The 22,523-nt window shown below is 36.6% G+C and overlaps 1 protein-coding gene across 2 annotated transcripts in view; it reads left to right on the forward strand.

Annotated features, from left to right (window-relative positions):
- The window catches only part of CENPJ (centromere protein J), a 44,900-nt gene extending 22,732 nt beyond the window's left edge, over positions 1-22,168 (forward strand). The window contains exons 9-16 of one of the 2 annotated variants that reach the window (XM_027877558.1): positions 2,685-2,927; positions 3,517-3,601; positions 7,698-7,762; positions 12,073-12,171; positions 17,077-17,139; positions 17,384-17,468; positions 17,605-17,725; positions 21,464-22,168. In XM_027877558.1, coding sequence (XP_027733359.1) covers positions 2,685-2,927; positions 3,517-3,601; positions 7,698-7,762; positions 12,073-12,171; positions 17,077-17,139; positions 17,384-17,468; positions 17,605-17,725; positions 21,464-21,656 — 954 coding nt within the window. In that variant the 3' untranslated portion in view covers positions 21,657-22,168. Of the gene's footprint in view, positions 1-2,684; positions 2,928-3,516; positions 3,602-7,697; positions 7,763-12,072; positions 12,172-17,076; positions 17,218-17,383; positions 17,469-17,604; positions 17,726-21,463 lie in introns of both variants that reach the window. The other variant, XM_027877559.1, reaches the window with a different exon arrangement.
- Positions 22,169-22,523: the final 355 nt, after the last annotated feature.

Below are 22,523 nucleotides of genomic sequence, written 5' to 3' on the forward strand. Positions count from 1 at the left end.
AATTAGATTAAAAAAATTCCTTTCATATTTATTTACTAATTTGAAATAGATTAGATTTGGGAACGTTTTCTTTCCTCTGCCCTTCAGTCTTGGCTTTATTCTCAAGCTCCAGTTCTACATTCAGCTGTCCATTGCACATTTTTATGTAGATTTTGTATCATCAGCTAAAATTCTGTCTAAAACTTGAATTTCTGTTCCACCCATATGTTCTTTTATAAGGTAACAAGATGGCACAATAGAGCATCAAAGCTGGAATTTGGAAAACATGAGTTCAAATCCAACCCGACACCTACTATCTGTGTGCCTTACACAAGTCAGTTAACATCTGTCTGCCTCAGTTCCTCATCTATAAAATGGGAAGATATATATATGTATATGTATATATGTGTGTATATAGTATACAAGATATAGATCTATACATACATATGTGTGTGAGTATACTTTTTTTAAACACGTGTGTGTGTCTATATAATAGAAAATAATACCAAAGCCTGAGTTAAATATGGTAATATTCTCAGTCATATCTTCTTTATCGAGAAGAATAATAATGGCTCTGAAGTTAGAGAACTGGATTAAATTCTGACCTCTGCCACTTCACTGACACAGGTCATTTCACCACCCTCAGCCTCAGTTTCTTCATCTATAAAATGAAAAGGTTGGAATAGATGATCCCGTGAAATCTTTCAGCTCTATGTTGATAATCCTATGACTTCTTTATTTGGATTAATGTTAATTGTTTTTCTCTTCAAGTGCATTCAGGCTTGAAATTCAAATCTCCTCTTCTGGTTTATCATCCGTGTGTATACCTCTAATTGTGGATATACCTCAACGGCTCTGTCCTGAGTTCTAATTCGTTTTGTACATTATCTCACTTGGTTCTCATAGATTTAATTATTGTCTCTATGCAGATCACTCCCAAATCCAGCTGTAGTCTTTCTTGTGAGGTCCAGTGGCACATCTGTAATTACCTATTGGATATTTCAAAATGGATATTCCTGAGACATCTCAAATTCTGTGTGTCTCAAACTGAACTTTTCTTTTTCCCAAATCTTACCTTTTCAAACTTAGTTTTGTTGATTACACCACCCTCTTGCAGTCACACAGGTTTGCAACCTTGGTGTCATCCTTGATTCTTTGTTCTTTTGTCATTCCACATATCCAATTAGTTGCCAAATCTTGTTTCTACTTCTATAATATCTCTTGTCTGTCCCCTTCTCTTTGTTCTCACAGCCTTAGTTTAGGCCCTCATTACCTTTTGCCTTAACTAATGTAGTACCTTTCTAATTGGTCTCTTTGCCTCAGGTGTCCTCCTCCACACAGTTGTCAAGTGATATTTTTCCTTATGTGCAATTCTGATTATGTTATTTGCTTACTCAATGGATTTTAATAGCTTCTTGTTGCCTCTGGGATCAAATATAAAACCCCTTTGTTTAGCTTTTAAAGCCCCTTACAACCTAGCTCAAGCTTCTGTATCCAGTTTTAGAGTAGAGTGTTCCATTTCTTGCATTCAGCTATTCTGCCAAACTGGCCTTCTGGCTGTTTTCATATGGTACTCCATCATCCATCTCTGTGCTTTTTACTGGCTGTGCCCCATACCTGGAAATGCTGTTCACTTTTTGTACTTCTTGTTTCTTTCGAAACTCTTCACACGTGCTACCTTCTTTAATGAAGCTTTTTATAATTATCCCACCAGTGCCCTTCCCACCAAAATTTGAACCTACACATTTATGTACCTGCTATCTTCCTTATTTAGAGTGTAAACTCCTTGATGGGAATAGGGGACTGCTTCATTTTTGTCTGTCTTTTCAGCTCCTAGTGTCTGGTACATAGTTTGTACTTAATAAATGCTTGCTGATTGGTTTTCCATCTTTTCTATTCTACTATATTTAATTAGTAATCTAGTCGAGTTTTCTTCATGTCTTCCATATCTCTCTGTCCTTTTCTTTCCCACGTCACCATCCACAGTTCATGACTTGACTATTGCAGTAATCTTCGAACTGCTCTATATGTCTGGTCCTTCCCCTGTCACCATTTCCTAACTCTGTCCTGCTGCCAGATTTTTTCTTTTTAAATTTCCTTTTGTTTTATAACTGCTCCACTCAAAGTGCCAGCAGGACAAAATCCAAACCTGGAATTCAAAGCCTTAGCTTCAACTTAACTTTCCTAGTTTACATTGCATAATGTTTCTACAGGATCCTACTTCTCTAGCCAAACTGATACACTCTTTATGCCCTTGAATATTATGCTTTGCCTTCTTGGACCTTTGTTGAAACTGTTCCCCTTACCTGAAATCTCTTCTCTTTTTGATCTGCTGATCATAGTCTTTCAGGGCCAACTTAGACTTGGTTTTTTTTCCTCATCCAAAAGTGTTCTTGTTTTTTTTTTTAATTCCTATGTCATTACTGTTTGATATTTAATATATACAAGACTTTTTGTACCAGTTATTTTTGTATGTCTTCTCTCCCTACCTAGCTTACGAACACATGACTGGCAGGTACCATTTGTCCTAAACCTTTTTGTATGTACCCATGATACCTAACAGTTCCTTGGATGTAAATAAATACTCCGTCTGTTTACATGCATGTCTATGTCACCTAGGATCTATTCATACTATAGCAGCTTGATAACAAAAAATGTCATTTAAGTTTATTGAGCACCTCTGAATGCTTGCTTCTCTTTTGAAGGCTTTAAAACAACAAGTAGCAGATTTACAAGAAGAGTTGAAGCGAAAGGAGACAAAGTGGTCAGATACACATGGTCGCCTTAAAAGCCAGATAGAAACATTAGCTAAAGAGAACACTGACCTTCGGGAAGAGATAAAAATAATGGAACGGTTTCGACTTGAAGCCTGGAAAAAAGCAGAAGCTATTGAAAACAACTTAAAGAATGAACGTCCCTTGATTTCTGTGAAAAAAGAAGAGTCTCCAGTGAGTTTATAGTTATTTTTTACTGATCACATATATTATTCAGAATTTAATCCAAATACAAACAGATTTTTCTAATTGTTACAAACTTTGGATTCCAACATTGCTAATTATAATCTGTAGTTAAACTGAAGGTATGTTTTTTTGTGTTGAGCCTGATACGAGATTTTAAAAATCAATTAATTGACATGTTTAAATCTTAAAACTGAGAGGTACAAATTGAGGGATTTGTTAATAGAGTGAATGATCTCCTTTCTGGGATATTATGTAGGGAAAAAAAATCAAACTACTTTAGTGCACTTTTTTTTTTTTGCTTTTTGGTGAGGCAGTTGGGGTTAAGTGACTTGCCCAGGGTCACTTTAGTACTATTTTTAAAGAATATTTCCCTCTTTGAAAGTGGATTACTTATCTGACTGTACTAGGTCCTTTGGTAGGAATAAACATTTGCTATTGACTTCTGAAAGCAAACTGAACAAAATGATGCCTAATTTTTTTTCATGATGCCTAATATTTTTGTCACAGATTGTTCACCATTAAAAAAATAAGCATTCTTCTTTTTTACTTAAAGTGTCCATATGTAATATGATTACAGAATCCATTGTTAGGCTTTCAGAAGAGTCAGAACTTATCTTCAAGTCAGATGGAAAAATACAAGAAAAATCATTCACCAGGACGAGGTATGACATGGTTTATGGGTACACCATAAGCATACATGTATATTATAAAAAAACTTAGCAGAAACTTATCCATGACCTGTTAGGTGTTCACCTATTAATGATCTATTTTATGAATTAAGTTCTCACATTTTTACAACATTGAAACTCTTCTTCTTCATGTCTGAGTTTGACTTTGGATTCTTTTAATAACAATAAAACCTGTCAGTCATCAAGCATTTATTACATGTTTAGGCACTGTGCTAAGCCTCAGGGATATGAATAAAAGCAAAATCATAATCCCTGCCCTCAAGGAATTCACATTAAAATGGAGTATTACACTGTGCAAATAAAAATAACTATGTACAGACAAAATATATACAGTGTAAATTGATAATACTTAAATCCACATTTACAAATGTTTGTGAGTTCTTCTGTTATTCTTCCTAGCTCTTTTTTAATTTCTTTAAAACTATTTTTTTCTGGACCTGTTTTCTTTAACAAAATGTCATCAGCTCCCTTTGAGTAAAATCTTCTGAAATGGTTTCTTATTGCTTACTTGGAAGTGTACCACAAGATTGATTTAACAATTTTAAAAAATTTCGATATCGTTACTTTTTACTTGAAATTTTTTTGCTTAGAGAATTCGAGAGCTTCATTTTAAATTTTGTTATATTCTGTTGGTAAATAGCTTTTTAATTTTGCTGGAAGCATGGAACTGTTTTTAGCCATTTGATAACAACACTGTGCAGGGAGATCACCATATAGTCAATGTCTTGTTTTTCTTCTTTGGATTTGGTGCTTGAACTAGGTGTGTTTTAACACTTTTCCTTGTTGTTTCTTGAATCATCTTGATTTTACCCAATTATCCATGTGCATAGGTACAAAAAAAATTTACAATTAATAAAACAAATATCCCCTCTTCCCCTCAACTTGACTGAGAATATAGAAAAACACTTTTCATTATGCTAATCTAATCAACTGATTAAATACACACCATCTTTTTGATGCCTGATTTGAGTCAGATCTTTAAGAAGACAACTTTCTAGTAAAGTGATAGTTCTCTGAATCTGTTAGATGGAGAAATTGTGTATGAACTATACAAACAGAAAAGCAGAAAGGTTGGCTGTGAGCTCCACAGAACATAGTTTATAAGAAATGCTAATCTTTGGCATATAGCTTAATTTTTGTCCCATTAAGAAGCAATACGTGAAATCACAGGGAGGCCCAGGCACTTCAATTGAATCCATCAGTTGCAGACTTGATGAAATTTTAAATGTGTTAACAAGATGGTTTATACTTAGTGATTTCTTAACAAGGTGTGGAAAAACAGAAAAAAAACAAGGTGTGAACTTTGATTGGGTCAAGGAGGGGATAGCTATTTGACCAATGAGACATGCTAAGCATTCCTGGAGGACTTTAAATAGATGGAATAAGTCTAGAAAAATGTATCTTTCTGGCCCTGATCACCAGACCTCTACTCTAATAGTGACTGGTAGATTTCATCGCTTTCTTTATAGTTTTGAAATCTCTTAAAGAAGAATGGAGGCAGAGCTAGGAGGTGTAGTGGATAGAGTGCTGGGCCTGAAGTCAAGAAGACCTGAGTTTAAATCTGCCTTTTTAGACACTTTTTTTGGCTGTGTGACCCTGGGCAAGTCATTTAACCTTTGTCTGCCTCAATTTCCTTATCTGCAAAATGGGTATAATAATAGCACATGTCTCCCAGGGTTGTTCTGAGGATCAAATGAGATATTTGTATAACACTTAACACAGTGCATGGCACATAGTGAGTGCTATATCACTGTTAGCTATTATTATTATTGTGTAATTTATCAAATTCAGATTAAGGCCTAATGAAAGATCATCATCTTATTGTATTCTGTCCTAGACTGACCACATATGAAAGTTTGTTTTCAGTTCTTTATTTTAGGAAGGAAATTTATGAGCTAGAGAGTATCTTGGCGACAGTGACTAGGATGGCAAAGTGCTATATATGAAGATTATTTTAAATAATTGGAGATTTTTTTCTGAAGAGGAGAAGACTTGTGAAGATAGGTAAAGTGCTTTGAAATAGTTGAAGGGCTGTCCATTGGAAAAAATATCAAATTTGTTCTGCTTGCCCCCAGGGGGCCAGACTAGCAACAAAGAGGCTTGATGTAAGGGAAGACTTTCTAACAATAAGAGCTATCAAAAGTGGAATGGACTCCCTTGGGAGAAAATGATTTCTCCCTCACTGGAGGCCTTCAGGTGAAGGCTATGTGACTGCCTGTCAGATAGGTATTACCTTGTTCAGATATGGATGGATTGGACTATATGGTCACCAAAAGCCCTTCTAACTCGGAGATTTTGTAAGAAGATTTTGCACCATAAAGAAACGAGTAGATGCATCTGCTTCATCTAGAGCATCTAGATTTAGACTGGGAGGGAACCTTGGACAGATCTTATGACTGGAACGTTTGAAAGGTGACAGCTTTGCAGGTACTTTACTTTTTTACAGACATAAGCCCTCTTCTCCTTACATTTACTAGTTGACTAAATGGAAAATAAAACACAAATTAAACTATTCATTAAAGGTAAAATAGTCTTTCAAAGTAGACTTAGTTGGAGAGTCAGGAGAGTTGGTTCCTGTCCTTGTTCTCTGTGTGTGGACTGACAGTTATAGTTCATGTTCCACTTCAAGACTTGTAAAGGACCCTTGATGAAGTTTAGCAACATTCATTGGACAGACATTTATTTGGAACTTACTGTGTGCGATGCACTAGGCTAGTTGCTATGGTGAATATAGGGGATAAAGCCAGTCTCTGCCCTTATGTAGCTCTCATAGTCAGATAGGGGAGAAGAGACACAAATACAGGAGGGTGTAGGGGAACTTGATTTAGAGTAAGATGAAAAGGGTTTGAATCTTGAATCTGATACCACCTCTGGAACCTTATGCAAGGCTCTTTTACCACTTTAGGCTTTAGTTTCTTATCTATAAAATGATGGGGTTTGAACTAAATTATCACCAAAGTCCCTTCCCTAAAATTCTATGACCTTGACTCTAGCGTAATATATAACCAACTTAACATTTTTTATGATGGAAAGTTACCGAATCAAGTTTTTCTCATACTCTGTTTCTAATCCTGGAATAATTACTCCCTCTTTATAAGCCTGGAATAATTACTCCCTTTTTATGTGAGATTCCTATGACATTGCAGGAGAGGCAGGGAGAATGGTGTTAACAGCTAAGTTGCAAAAAGAAGATCTATTGTTTAAATGCATTTGGAAAGAGCCTTAATTCTTCTTTAAATGAATTTCCAGGTTTCATTTGCTGCAGTCTGGATCTGGTTACAACTTGGGGTTCTTCATCATAACTAGATAGAATTCATAAATTAATAATTTTTAAAAGTGAAATTGCTTAATTCAGGTGGAAGCTCATGGCAGAAAAAAAAAAACAGCCATAGAGAGGGGCATAATGTGGGGTACCAAAAAGCACTGGTCTTTATCATAAAATCTGGACTTAAGAGCTGGCTTAGACACTGTGTAAAGCTACGTGGTGGCTAACTCCATCCCTCTGCCAATGGTTGTTATTTAAGCAGGGTTATCTATCCCAGTGTAAACAAGTATTTGTGGTTACCTCTGTTTCCCAAGAGGTTTTATTGTCTTCAGTGACATGTGCTGTGTGATGTTTATAAACTTTATGTAAGCTGTCATCCTAACAATTTTTCTTTTATGCTACACAAAGGCAGTTTTTAAGAGGGGATTTTTGCCAGTTTTCTAAATTAGATGTAAATTGATGTGCCGACAACTGAATCATCATTACACACTTGTACTATATAAATAAGTTTATTGTTGGCCACCTCTCTGGGCCTCAGTTTCTTCAGCTTAAATGAGGGTCTTAAATGTTGTGATCTCTGAGGTCCATTTCAGCTCTAAATCTATGATTCTGTGTCAGGTGCCAGAGTTTTAAAGATGTTTCAGCCAATATGTCACACTATTAAGACAGAGAAGTTAATTTTAAGAGTTAAAAAAATAAGTGCATGCATTTGATATGAGCCTGTTTTAATTGAAAGGAGACTTCTTTATGTTACAAACTTTATTTTTAATGTAACTTTTTTTTTTTTTTTTTGGGTAAAAACAGGAAATCTGCCTCGGAGACCAAAGTCAGCACCGGTTCATGATCTAAGTAATTCAGATAAAAGACAGGTGAATTTTGTAGTAGCTTAATATTTTAATGCATGTAGATATAAATGAATTGGTGCTGGAATTAACCTCCTTCCCTACCTGTCTTGAAAGTTTAAAAAAAAAGTGGCTAAAGAGATACGTGATTAGGTGGGTAAGTGAATAAAGGATTCTGCTGAGGCTTTTAAAAAATTTAGCTTTAATTAATCTAGCATTCTTTTGAGTTCTTACTATGTTCCAAGTATTGTACTAAGCACTGGGGCAAAGCAAGGCAAAAAATACAAAAGTGGTCCCTACCTTTAAGGAAGTTACATCCTAACGTGGAAGATACCATGGAAATAAATGCCTGCACACAATAAATATAGAGCAAAAGGAAGGTAATTTTAGAGAGGAAGGCTTTGGTGACTAGGGTACTGAGAAGGCCTCCTTGAAAAGCTGGCCTTTGAGCTGAGTCTTGAGAGAAGCCAGGGATGTCAAGAGGTAGAGACAAGGAGGGAGAGCATTCTAAGCACAAGGGATAATAAAGATGGGAGATAGAGCACCATATTTGAGGAACATCAAGCCGATATTGCTAGGCTGTTGAGTGAGGGGGTGGGAGTGGGAGAAGTCAAGTGTGAGAACACTGGAAAGGAAGAAAGGGGTCAGGTATGAAGAGCCTTAAATGCCAAAAAGAGGACTTTAAAGTTAATTTTGGAGGTAATAAAGAGCCGCTGGAGTTTACTGAGCTCCAAGGACATAGTTAAACCTACACCTTTAGCAGCTGAGTGGAGCACGAATTGAAGTGGGGAAGAAACTTGAGACAGGGAGACCAATTACAAGACTGTTGCTATAGTCCAAATGAGAGGTGATGAGGACTTGAACTTAACTTGGTGGCTCTGTGAATGGAGGGAAAGGAATGTATATGAGAGATGTAGGTGCATGATGGTAGAAATGACAAGATTTGTCATCCTACTGGATATGGGGGGTCAGTAAGAATGAGGAGGATACAATGGCTGTGAACCTGGGAAACCAGAACAGTGGTACTTTGAATAGTAATAGCCAAATTCAGAAGGGAGAGGGTTTTGGGGAAAAGAGATGAGTTCTGCTCTGGACATGGTGAATTTGAGATGTCCAGTTTGGAGGTCAAAGACTTGGATATACATATCTGGGAATCCTTTGCATAGAGATAACTAAATGCACTGGAAGTGATGAGGTCACTAAGTGATAATAGCATAGAGACAAACCTCAAAAGTGTTATATGAATATGGTCTGCTATTTGACACTGCTATAATCAGGATTCTTAAAGAACCCCCAAGTATTGCTAACAAATGGGCAACTGAGAAAAATAATTATTTATTGAGGTAGATAAGAAAAGGGGTCAGGGCAGAACCTTGGGAGACATCCGCAGTCAGAGCTGTGACAAGGATGAAGAACTAGCAAAGACAACTGAGAAGAAGTGTTTAGACAGGAGAAGAAACAAGAGAAAGCAGGATCAAGAAAAGCCAAAGAGGATTCAGCAGGAGGTGAACAGTGTCACATGCAGCAAAGAGTTCAAGAAGGATGGGGATTTAGAAATATTGGACAATGGAGAGATGATTGGTAACTTTGTAGAGAGCAGTTTCTGTTGAATGAAGAGGTTGGAAGCCAGGTGGCAGACTTCAGGAGAGTTAGAGGAAAGGAAATGCAGATAGTATAGAAGAGTTCATCAAAAGTTTAACAGAGAAGGGAAAAAGGGTTAGTTAGCTGGGATGATAGGGTCATGTGAGGGTTTTTTGAGGACAGAGGAGACATCAGCATGTTTGTAGGCAGAAGTAAGGAGCCAGTAGAGAGGGAAACATTGAAGATTCAAGAACACGAGGATGACAGGATGATCTGCTGGGAGAAGATGGATGAGTACATGGGCTCAAGGGTGAATGTAGAAGGGTTGGCTTTGGCAAGAAAGACCTAATCTTCATCAGAGAGACTTTATGAAGAGGGCAGTGATGTCAAAGGGATGTGAAATGAGGAAGGGAGAAGAGCTCTTGACAGAGGACCCTGTTTGTTTTTTTTTCCCCTTCAGGGAAATGAGGTAAGGATGTGCCATGGGGAAATTAAGGAGAGATAAGGTTTAGAATAGTTAATGGGTTATCAGGTTGTGAACTGATCATAGGACTAGAATGATTACCTTGCTACCATGAAGGCTCTGTTGAGGGTAGAGAACATAAATTTGTAGTGAACTTAGTCATCTGTATAGTATTTTTTGACTTTTTCCAGCTCCATTCAGTAGTACAAGGATAGTAGCAAAGGAGGCAGAAGGGGAGTGTAATCCAAGGTTGGGGTTTTGCAAGGCATGACTGGTGATAGAGAAAGATGGAATGATAAAAGAGTATGACCAAATAAAGGAATTTCAGAGTTCCTCCACATAGAAATAGAACATTGATGGATGATGGGAGGAATGAACATGTGGCACTCTCTTCATGCAGCCAGGATGGAATGGAGGAGTCAGTCAAGGGAAATGAGCATACTGAGGAACTAGCAAGTTAAGAGTATTTAAGGAAACATCAGTAGATAAGGTGAAGTGTCCTAAGATGATGGCAGGAGTTGGGGGTGGATAGGAAGACAGTGTGCCAGGCACTGAACTCAGTGAGAAGGAAGAAAGGACGACCTGGGGGTCAGTAGATATTGGCCACCAGGATTTGTATTGGGTGATAAATTTGGATAGTCATTCAATAAATATTTATTTAGTGTCTATTCTGTGCGGCTACTTTGCTAATGTGAGTAGTACAAAGAAAGGCAAAAGAAATGCCCTGCTCTCAAGAATCTCATAGTCTAATTGAGGAGATGGCACACAAACAGCTATGTACTGACATGCTATTTACAGGATAAACTGGAGATAATCAACAGAGAGAAAGCACTAGAATTAAGGAGGATTGGAATGGCATTCTGTTGAAGGTAAGAATTTAGTTGGATTTGAAGGAAGCCAGAAGGTAGACATGAGGAGGGAGCATTCTGTGCATGAGGAACAGTTGTTGAAAATGCACAGAATTGGGAGGGGAATTGCAAGGTGTCCAGGGTCACTGGACCACAGAATACATGGGGGTGGGGTGTGTTGGGGTGGTAAGTGTAAAATGTAAGAACATTGGAAAAGTAGGGCTAGGTTATAAAGGACTCTAAACACCAAACAAGATTTTATATTTAATCTGGAGGTGGATACGTAAACCACACAGGATTTACAACCATTCCAGTTGATGGTTGTAAATTCTGGAAGTGGGAATGGCAGCGAATATTCAGGCTTCCCCAACATGAAGTGTGAGAAAAAGCACAGCTAATGTTGCAAAGGGTGGCCAGGGATGCAGTGTCATCAGGAGGCAACTCAGTGAGTTTCAAAAGATGGGAGGAGTGAGAAGGAGAAGGTTAAAGGAAGTTAAATTATGGAACAGGTATTCCAGGGGGCACAGTGGAAGGGTTGGGCAGATTTATAGTGGGATGTCGAAGGAATAGGGTTGAGGTAGATGGGAATAAGAGAAAGAATAGTTGGAGTAGGAGAAATGGTTTTGTTCAGCAACTGTGAGGTCAGTATCATGGGAGACAGGGAGAACAAAATAGGTTGGAAGTGTGCTAACCCTTAAGAAGTAAGTCCAGGGTGAGTGTAAGTGGATGGGGAAAGGGCCCTTGAGGGAGGCAGACAGATGTTTCAGGGTTGTCCTGGGAGGCTGTGGAAGAAGCTATAGGTGGCACGAGGGAGCTTGGTCAAAAGGTGTTGGTGTGAGGTGGGTCAGGGGCTGGAGTTGAAGTTGATTCAAGAGCCCCTCTGGTAGCTGGAAAGCTTTGACATAGAATACACTTTGCCTTTGCAGCACTGGCTTTGGGCTTATTTTTAACATGATGCTATTGAGAAGTCTGTGACACACAAAAAAGTTAATTAAGTAGTTAAATATATCTGGTGCTTAGAACCTAATATGTATCATTTTATAGTAAACCTATTTAATTTTAATCTGTAAAGTACCTCAGTTTTTTTGGGGGCTTGGCATAATGTATCATTTAATGTGATATGGCAGCTACCTAATGCAGTGAATAAGAGCACACTGGATTTGGAATTGGTTAAGACCCAAGTTCAAATCTAGCCTCAGAGACACTTTGTAGCTGTGTGACCCTGGGCAAGTTGTTTAATCTGTCTCAGTTTCTTCAACTATAAAATGAAGATGTCAGTACCTACATCCCAGAAAAGATCAAATGGGATATGTATAAAGTACTTAGGGTGCCTGGCATACAGTGGTTGGAGGGGGTGTGTGTGTATGCCTATTCCCTTCCTATGTGATACTTTATATATTCTTTAGATTACTGACACAAAGTCTTATTTTCTTTCTTTTTCTTAGCTCATACCCAATGAAATATTTGAACCTCTCATATGCCCTGTTCCTGATTCTAAAGTAGAAGAAGAAATTCATGGAGAAATTACTCATCCTGATGGAAAGGTAAGGCTATGAAAATCACAATTTTCTTAAAATTCGGAATCCCTATCTGCTGAAGAAAAATGAGAACAAATTACTATATTTACTTCCATCATCTCTCCTTAGTAGGCTGCTAAAATTGTCAGCAGGAGATTGTTTAAAGATTTGGGGAAAGGAAGAGTAGAGATACCTCTGCGAATAAAACATTATTAAGTGCTATGCACAGCTCTTCAACTCCTCTTAATGAAAATTGAAACATGAGTCTCAGTGACGGTAAAACAATGTGATTGCAATTTAAGAGGGGCAATTTGTCAAATAATCTGAGTTAGAAAGGATCTTAGAGATAGATCTAGTCTTCCATCCAAAGCAGAAATACTATCTATAATATCTCTAACAAGTAATCATATAGCATCTCCTCAACCTCTTGAATAGGGAGTTTACCACCTAATAAGGTTCTCCCTGCCCTAGCTGTGTTTCAAAGCTCCTTCTCCTTTAATTTTTTATAAGCATTTGTGCACTGGAGCTATCTCTATAGGATGTCTATTTCCCTCTTACCTTTCAAATGACAACATTCATATGAAAACATTTTAAGAGCTGTATAAACCCAAAGTGAGGATCTGAGTATGAGTTTATATGATCTGCTACCTGAATTCTGCCCCATTGGAAAAACCTTCTTTGAATGTAGTCTTGACAAGACAATCTGCTTTCTGAAGACTAACCTAAGTATGGAGCAGTTCAGCACCAGGAGTTTGGCCTGTTGTTTATATATTTTTTAGTCCTGGCCTTCCACAGTATAAATACAAAATGACCTTCAGTCCTGTGTAACCCCCTTCTGCTTCTGTATTGATGGTGTGGGAACAGAGGACCTATGATGCTAATCAGCTGGCATTTATTAAGCACCTATTATGTACCAGACACTGTACTAGGTATCTGGGAATTCAAAGAAAAATTAACAGCTCCTGTCCTCTAGGATCTTAGAAGTTGGTACTCTTTGATGTGAAATCCTTTTCTAATGACCAACAACTAAGCATAACTAATGAAGGAACTGAATCATATCAACCGTGACATTCTTACTTTAAAACAGAAAAAAGGAAGTTGTAGTTAAGTGGAAGAATGGCGTATGGATTTTTCTTAGAGCAGTGGCACAGTTAGTTTTATCTTGCACCCAAAGAACAAGGAACATAATTTCTTCAAATATTTGATCATCTTGTATGGCAATGCTCATTACTAGTATCAGAAGAAAGGCTGCCATAAAGAAATTGGGCTGTATTTACCAATGTCTGTTGCAGATGATGAAATGGCAGAGAAATTCTACAAAAACTCAAAAAGAGTTTCCAAATTTAATCAGTGTATTTTGTGACTTCAGTGTAAAGATGGGGGAATAGGTGGGAAGGATGAGAAATAGACAGGAAGAGAAAAGTAATATAGCTCTAAGAAAATCTCTCTGGTTTCTTGTGTGTTTTAATCAAAACCTTACACAGAGTAAAGTCCTGTACTGGTATTTCACGAACACTTTCTTCCTACTGGTGATGAACATAATCACCAAATATCACAAAAAATAAAACTGACTTCATTTTAACAGACAGGAAATGGTTTGTTTTCATTGCTGATTCAGCTGTGTACAGCTCAGACCACTGACTAAAATTCATGTTAACTAGAAAAATAGAAATGGGAAAAAAAAGTCATGCAATTGAAATAATTCTATCTTGACCAAGACAAATGATTTTTTGGATAATGAAAAATTGATAATGGAAGGACAAAATGTTAATAGCTTCACACAGATGTTTTACTGCTGTCAATACAAAGACATCAGATAAGCCCCAAATGCCTTGGTCAGCAAACACTTGGTTTACTTTCTAGACTAAGAGAAATATTATCTTGTTTGTAAAGTCTTAAGAAGGATGTTGGAAGATTGAGCACTATCCCAGATAAAGCAGAAAAAAGCAGAGTAGAATCAGTTAGAGAAGGCAAGAAGACCCTACTAAGCAAAGTCATCAAAGGATGAAACTAGAACGGTTGAAATATTAAAAATAAAAGAGCTGCAAAGATTTTCATAACAAGCTTTTTTCATCATCAAGAATGGCAGTCACCATACTTTGACAATATAATCAAATCCTGATGTGTTTACAGAGGTTAAAATGACACTGAGGAGAAAAAAAGACAAGAAAAACAGCTGGATTAGAGCTAACATACATAGAGGTGATCTGTGCTGAAGATGACCAATTGGGATTGATTCACAAGATACATCTAAGATGATGATTGTGAAGGCATAAAAAAATTTCAGACCTCACTGAAGACAGCTCAGATCCTACCTTCTGCACAGGGCCTTTCCTGATCCTTCCCCCTTTCCTGCCGAAACTTTCCTTTTGATATTACCTGTTTATACTGGGTATATCTTGTTCGTACATAGTTGTTTACATGTTGTCTAAGGAGAAATATGAATTTCTTGATGGCAGGGATAGATGTTTTTGCCTTAGCATACTATCACATAGTAAAAGCTTAATAAATGCTGATTGTCTGACCTTATTAATACTAAAAAAAAAAAAATCACATCTTGACCACACAATTCAATGAAAAATGAATGAGATTCTGTTGTGTGGATTTTTTAAAATTGATTTAATGGAGCAAAAATGCCAACTTAAAAGATTCTTTTCCAAAAAGTTATATCCTATTCATACATAAAATTATTCAAGATTCCTTGAAAGATATTTAACAAACGAGAGAACATGGTTTACTACTCTAATTGTCAATATCAGGAAAGCATAAAACACATGCTTGCCCAAGATATATACCACTGTGATGGAAAACCAGCAAATACTCAAATTTTGAAGGACTTCCTTTGGATGGTAAGGTCCTCCAGATGCTGTTGGAGATTAAGGTTGTGCTGATTGCATCAAACCTTGGACCACAACACTGCGTCCTGAAAGAGAGCTGTAATTACTCAACCATTTGGGCTAAACTATATGCCCAGGAAAAACAAAGTGAATTAAAAGATTTTCCTCTTAGCTTCTGACATGCAGTTGGATGGATAACCTAAAGAATTTTTGTCCTACCATGTATAATTGGGAAAGACAAAATAAATGATCAGTGAATTTAGCCCCATGACTAAAGAGGGAAAGAAAATAGGTAGGAAAAATTGCATAGCTTTTCTAATGAGTATTCTCTGTAAATTCTACCATTGTTTTAGGACAAAACACTGAAGCCTCTTAAGACTTAAAAAAATGAGGTATCACACAGAAAATGATGAAGTACAGGATGGATGTAAGCACGCTAAAATAAGTGTTCAGACTAGAGCAACTGAAAGATAGGTTGTCCTTAGAGCAAATTCATGTAACGTAGCTAGATGTTGACTTTGACATATATGAAATTTCCTCACTTATATTGCCCAATACATTTTTCTTCCCTAAGCCTCTCAGAGTACCATCCCTTCCCTTCTAAGAAAAAAAAAAACAAAAACAAACCACCTTATCTTTCCAAACTAGGCAATCTTTTGGAAGTCTAAGTTATATGCAGTGTTTCACAATTGTAGTCCCTTACCTTTGTAAAGAATAGGGAGAGGTGCTTTTTCAAATCTTTTATCTTGGGCTAAGTTTGGTCATTATTTCATTGCATTCATTTAAAAAATTGTTTTGTTTTTTCCATTTACATTGTTATAGTTATTGGGTATATTGTTTCTCTGGTTCTGGTTACTTTATTTTGCATTCCCTAACATATTACTATAATTCCTGTAATTATTCTACCTCTACCAGTTTGGAAGTCATCTTTGGTTTTGTTATCTCTCTAACCTAATTATCTCCCCTTTCTAGTCTTACCTACTAATATTATTATGAACAAAAATTGACTTCTATAAGCAGAGAAAGGCATCCTTTTACTTAAACATCTTTTTAAGATGAAGTGCTTAGGTGGTTGTGGGGGAGCAGGCAGGGGAAAAGCTGCTTGGCCTGTTATTCTAGATAAGACAAGTAGCAGTCTCAAGTCATAGTCAAAGCAATTTTTTAATTTTTCAAAACTATAATAAATATCTATGTGCGTACCACCCCCCTCTAGGGAGGGAGGGGGAAGAAAAGGAAAGTCCTTGTAATACATATAGTCAAGCAAATCCATTCTAGCATTGTCCATGTGCAAAAAAAGTATATCTAAATCTGTACCCAGTCTATCACTTTTATCAGATGCCAATTTCATCATGATGACCAGTATAAATTTACTATTTCTAGAAAGATTCAGAGGTAAACAAAACAAGTAGGAAGTAGTTTAAAAAAGCAAAAAGGGCAAATGATTGCATAGCTTCCTTTTCATACTTTCCGGCCCAACATATATATTTCTAGATATAAAATAGAAAACCTAGCAACAAAATTCTAGCAACATCGTAACCCCATTTATTATGCATACTAGCCAGGGAACCAAACCATGTCCTTTCTGTTCCTGATCCTAAGGTACCAAAGGCTTTCCACGGTTAAGGCAGATACTGGGTTCATTCCAGTATGGCCTTCAGCGTAGTAGAGACCACAAATCACTATACAGAATGAGGGAAAAGTGCATCACTTAGAATTAGAAAGGACATCAGAAGTAATCTGGTGTAACCTGTACCTGAACAGATATAAAACTCATTCTTTTGGGCCTACCCATTACTATTTTGGACAGCTCTGGAAACAGGAAATAATCTGAATCAATGTGGTCCAGTGCTGATACCTTTTTGATACTAGAAGACCTAAGTTTATATAATAGTTTTGTTTACTGTGCGCTCATAACCAAGTCACTTTTGTAAAATTGGATTGGATGATATCCCTGAGGTTCTTTCCAGTTCTATGTCTTATGGTTGAAGAATGATGAGAATTTCAGAGCAGGTGCTGTTTTAATTTTACAATTTTAAAATTTGGATGTTGCCATGATTATCTGTACATGGAATAAAATCTTTTTTTTTTTTTTTAGGTTGAAAAGGTTTTAAAAAGTGGGTGCCATGTTATCTTGTTTCCAAATGGAACTCGGAAAGAAGTGAGTTCAGATGGAAAAACTATCACTATTACTTTTTTCAATGGGGATGTGAAAAAAGTCATGCCAGATGAAAGAGTGGTATGTTTCCATAGAATATATTTTCTACCCCTTTACACCCCCTCCCACATATATACAGAGATCTAAACATTTATATTTGTGTAGACCTATCTATATGTATGTATGTGTGTATACACATAGACATACACAATATGAGCAAATCATATTGATTTTTTTTCCTTTACAGATTTACTACTATGCAGCTACTCAGACTACTCATACCACTTATCCAGAGGGACTGGAGGTTTTACATTTCTCAAGTGGACAAATAGGTGAAAATTGTGACTCTTCTTCAGTTCCTTCTCTACTCTTAATCTCCTTTCCAACATAATTCAAAATGAGAATGAAGGTTGATGTTATACACTCACTCACACTCTGTCTCTCTCTCTATATATATTTTTAAACTAGAAAAGCATTTTCCAGATGGAAGAAAAGAAATTACATTTCCCGACCAGTCCATTAAAAATCTATTTGAAGATGGAAGAGAAGAGAGCATTTTCCCAGATGGTACTATTGTTCGAGTACAACAGTAAGACTTGCTTAAATCTAGTAATAGTTTAAAAATTACATTCTGACTTTTCTTACTACACAATTTCACTCCCATTCCATCAAAAACAAATTTGCAAATCTGTATCGAGTGTCAGATGTTGAGTCATAGTTAAGATACATTGTAAATAGATAGTACCTTTCCTGTACCAGATTTATAGTTGATAATCTAATTGAAAAACTACATATATATCATACCCCAGTATTCAAATAAATATTCTCTATAAACAGTGCATGAGCATGTGAGACTGTAGAAAGTAATGATGACCTCCAATCAGAGAATGCTTCCCAACAGCATAGTTATTTTAGTTGGATATTAGGTAGGAGTGAACATGGTTTAGCAGGGAGGCTTAGAGGTAGGTATTAGTAAGTTGGCCTAGGAAAGGGATTTGTGTGTATACTGACAGGATGGCCTAATAACTGGCATGATTAGAATTTGATGTGATAAATTATAGGTACTAATGGGGCAGCTAGGTGGCGCAGTGGATAGAGCACTGGCCCTGAGGTCAGGAGGACCTGAGTTCAAATCCGGTCTTAGACCAAACACTTGACACTCACTAGCTGTGTGACCCTGGGCAAGTCACTTAAACCCAATTGCCTTTAAAAAAAAATTATAGGTACTATTGTAGTTTTGTAGTAGGTATGGACTAGATAGATGCATAAATGTCATGAAGACCACAGTAGGTGCATGTGGTAATCAAAGTGTGAGATTAGAAGAAAGGTCTGTACAGAGATGATCAAAACTAAAAGGAAGGATCAGTTATTTCTACAGTTTAAAAAAAATAGAATTTATTAAGTAGGTAGAGGAGATAAAGGGCACAGAGCAGTTTTTTTCTTTTTATTTTAGACAAATGCTAAAACAAATAAGAAAAAGAAGCATTGTAAACTAAAATATAAAATAAAAAAATGTCACGTGCACAGCAGAACACAGAAGATTCAAATTATATAGCGATAACTTTTCATTTCAAAAAAGCCTATATATTAAATACCATTGAAAGCTGTCCATCTTTGCTTCCTTTTGTTTTCTTTTGTTCTCTGCTGTATACTTTTTACCCCCTTCCTATATTTATATATAGGTATTGATATACACATATACTTACACATACTTACACACACACACACTTTCCCTAAGAGATTCTATTCTTAATCTGTTTGTGCATATCTGTTTTTCATCTCTCTCACAACTCCTCTACTTTACTTCTATCTGCTACCTTACACTCCTATTGCTTAAAACCTACCCCCACTCCAGCAATCCCTCCCATATTCTCATTCCCCTAAATCTAAACCCCATTCTATATCCCCCTTTTAACCTATTCCCACACCCTCTCCTCTAAAGAGCCCTCCTTTATCCTTTCCCCCCCTCCCCTTAATTTCTTTCTTTCTAAATTTAGATGACTTTTATACTCTTCTAAATGTATATGTATTTTCCCCTCTTAAACCCATTCCTGATGAGAGTAGGTTTCCAGAACTAACTAATTCTTCTGTATTGGTTCTTCCTCTTGCGCTTTATTTGTAAAAGATAATTACTCTTTTAGCTGTACTTGAATGGTTTTACTTTTTGAAGTCATATCATATTCAGGTATACCCCAATCTTCCTTTTAAGTTATCTTAGACACAGATTTTACATTTTTCATACCTAAAAGATAAACATTCTATCCTTATTTAGTCCTTTGTAATTGGTCATTGGTTATGTACCTTATATTTCTCTTGGCTCTTGTATGTTAAATTTTCTACTGAGTTCAGGGTGGTGTTTTTTTTTTTTTTTTTTTTTGTTAAAACAAAGACCTGAAAGTTTGAGAATTTATCAAATGTCCATTTTTTTTTCTCATTCAGAATTATGCTTGGCTTTGCTGGGTATGATATTTTTGGCCATAAACCCAGTTCTTTTGCTTTTTGACATATAGTGTTCTAAGACCTGCGATCTTTTAGCGTCACCACTGCTAGGTCTTGTCTCTTTCAGGTGGTGATCAGTGGATTTTTTTTTTTTCTATTTCCACTTTTCCCTCTTGTTCTAATGCTTCAGGACAATTTTTAAAAATTATTTCTTGTATTATTTTATCAAGATTCTCTTTCTGATCAGAACCTTTAGGTAGTCCAATTATTGTTTTCTCTTTTTGATCTGTTCTCTAGATCTGTTGTTTTTCTTATGAGATGTTTCACATTCTCTTCCATGTTTTCATTCTTTTATATTGTTTTTTAATTTATTCATCTCTTATAACTTAATTGGCATTCCCTTGCCCAATTCTGATTTTCAAGGACTCATTTTCTTCAAGATTCTGGATCTCCCTTTCTAATTGGTTGACTTTCTTTTTATAATCTTGTTTTTCTTTTATTATTATTTTTCTTTTTAGTTTTTCCCCAGTCTCTCTCATTTGATTTTTAAAGTCTTTAAGTTCTTCAGTGAGTTCTTTTTGGGCAGGTGACCATTTGACATTACTCTTTGGGATAAAAGAGGGTTTCTTTGCTTCAGTATCCTCCTCTGAAGATGAACCCTGATCTTCTCTATTCCCATAGTAGCACTCTCTGGTTGGATTCTTTCTCCTTTGCATGTGCATTTTTTTGTAGTAATTTAGTTTTTATAATCACCTCTAGTCCTGAGGTATGGGGGATGGTGCCTCTAATCCTCTTCAGTTCACCCTTCTATCCTTGAACTCAAACCAAGACCTCCAGCCTCCTGTAAGTGCCCACAGCAGAGGCATCCGCACCCCACTGCTTCTGCACTCACTGGGCATGTGCTGGTTCCTTCTCACCTGGCTACTCTCCACAGCATAGCTTGGTCTGGTGTTCCTTGTGAGAAGAGGTTCCCTTGATCTTCTCCAGGTCAGATGCCCAACTCCCCTCATTGTCCCAGGGTTCTTGTGGCTGGAGCCAAGGCAGCCTGCCAAACCAGCTAACTCCAGGGCTTGCCACTTGTTGAAGGGGACCCTAGCCTGGAGGTATTTTACTCTTCACAGGGAGGAAATCTTGTCCAGCATGTTTCTTCAGATCTTCTCCAATTGTCCCAGAAGGACCCCTCTTCTGCCCCAACTCTTATTTGTTTTCATGGCTCTGTGTTCACCCAGAGGTGCTATTTTATCTCTTATGTAGGAAAATCTTGAGAGCTTGAAATTTTCTGACCTACTCCACCATCTTCCCAGAATTTTCTCCCACAGAGCAGTTTTAAGGCTTGAGCCTAGTAGAACCTGGGAGGTTTTGATGAAGGAGATGTGGTAAATAAATTTATTTTGGTGCCTTTTTTTTTTTTTTTTTTGGCAATTGGGGTTAAATGACTTGCCTAGGGTCAGATAGCTAGTAAATGTCAAGTGTCTGGTCTGGAGGCCAGATTTGAACTCAAGTCCTCCTGATTTCAGAGCCGGTGCTCTATCCACTGTGCTATCTAGCTGCCCGAAGTGAATAAATTTATTTTAACACATTCAGTTTCAGTGGGGCATTAAAGCACAGAGGCAAAGGAGCTGTAACATTAGGGCTAGAGCTAAATAGTGGGAAATTGTTCACAGCTGATAACTGAAACAGTGAAAATAGATGTATGCAAGGTGTGTAGAGGGAGGAGAAGACTGAATTTTGACTGGGTATTGGGCGAGGGGGACTAAGAGGAATCATCCATTGAAGGCAAAGATAGAGAAAAAAATTGGGAGCTATTATTATTGGTTTGAAGTAGTGACAGCTTCTATACATAATGGGAAGAGAAGTGTTACTAAATTCATGATTTTTTTTAAAACAGAGATGGCAACAAAATCATAGAATTTAACAATGGCCAAAGAGAACTTCACACTCCCCAGTTCAAGAGGCGAGAATATCCAGATGGCACTGTTAAGACTGTATATTCTAATGGCCACCAAGAAACAAAGTATATATCTGGTCGAGTAAGAATTAAAGATAAGGATGGTAATGTTCTGATGGACACCAAGTTGTAGCAAACTGTTTCTTAATCATGAAGTGATATATGGTGCTTTGCCAACGAATTTCCATTTTTTCTTTTAAAAATGTGTATTTCTGTAAATTCTGCAGCAGCTTGTTAATCTGTACATAGTGTATAAAATGAAAAGTTGTGATGTTTTCAGTTATCTAAAATAAAGTTTGAATTTGATAGCTTGTCCTACCTGTGCTTTGATATTTTAATACAAAATGATGAAATGGAAGACAAAAAACACAACCATGAAAATTAAACCAGCTAGCAGAAGATAAAATTCATATAACTGACTTTTTTCCTAAATGAAAATTCTTGGGCTAGATTTTTAAATTGAAATAAGTATTGGCAATACACTAACTTAAACACAATGGCAACAGAACAAATGAAGTAATTATGTGGAAATCAGTCTCTTGGTAACTGCAAGCATGTGGAATAGGGCTGAGGCTAGCAAGTTTTTATTTTAAAAAGTATAGAACAATGAAAATGATCAAGAGATAAAAATTAGGCTATTTATAAGGGATTAACTTGACTAGCTGTGTTCTCATAGGCTGAAGACTGTTATCAAATAAAAAGGATGATTTTAAAAATTCTGAGTCCTAGTCTGCCTTGTACCTTTTAAGTTTGCAATAAGGAGTCAACCATGGGGATACTCTATTATGTATTCTGAAATAACTGCTCTTTTTACATTGCTTCACATTTTACAAAGGGCTTTCCCCATAACATATATTTGAAGGAGATAGTACAATTATCATCATAATGATTTTACTGATCAGGAACCTAAGGTTGAAAGTTTGAGTTGCCCATGGTCATGTAATTTTTAAACTGAAATCTGAACTCTGGTCTCTTAGAATCCTTTACTTCCGTCAAAGCT

Source organism: Vombatus ursinus, unplaced genomic scaffold (assembly GCF_900497805.2).
Source record: "Vombatus ursinus unplaced genomic scaffold, bare-nosed wombat genome assembly UNPS02014813.1, whole genome shotgun sequence".
NCBI classification, from domain to species: Eukaryota; Metazoa; Chordata; class Mammalia; order Diprotodontia; family Vombatidae; genus Vombatus; species Vombatus ursinus.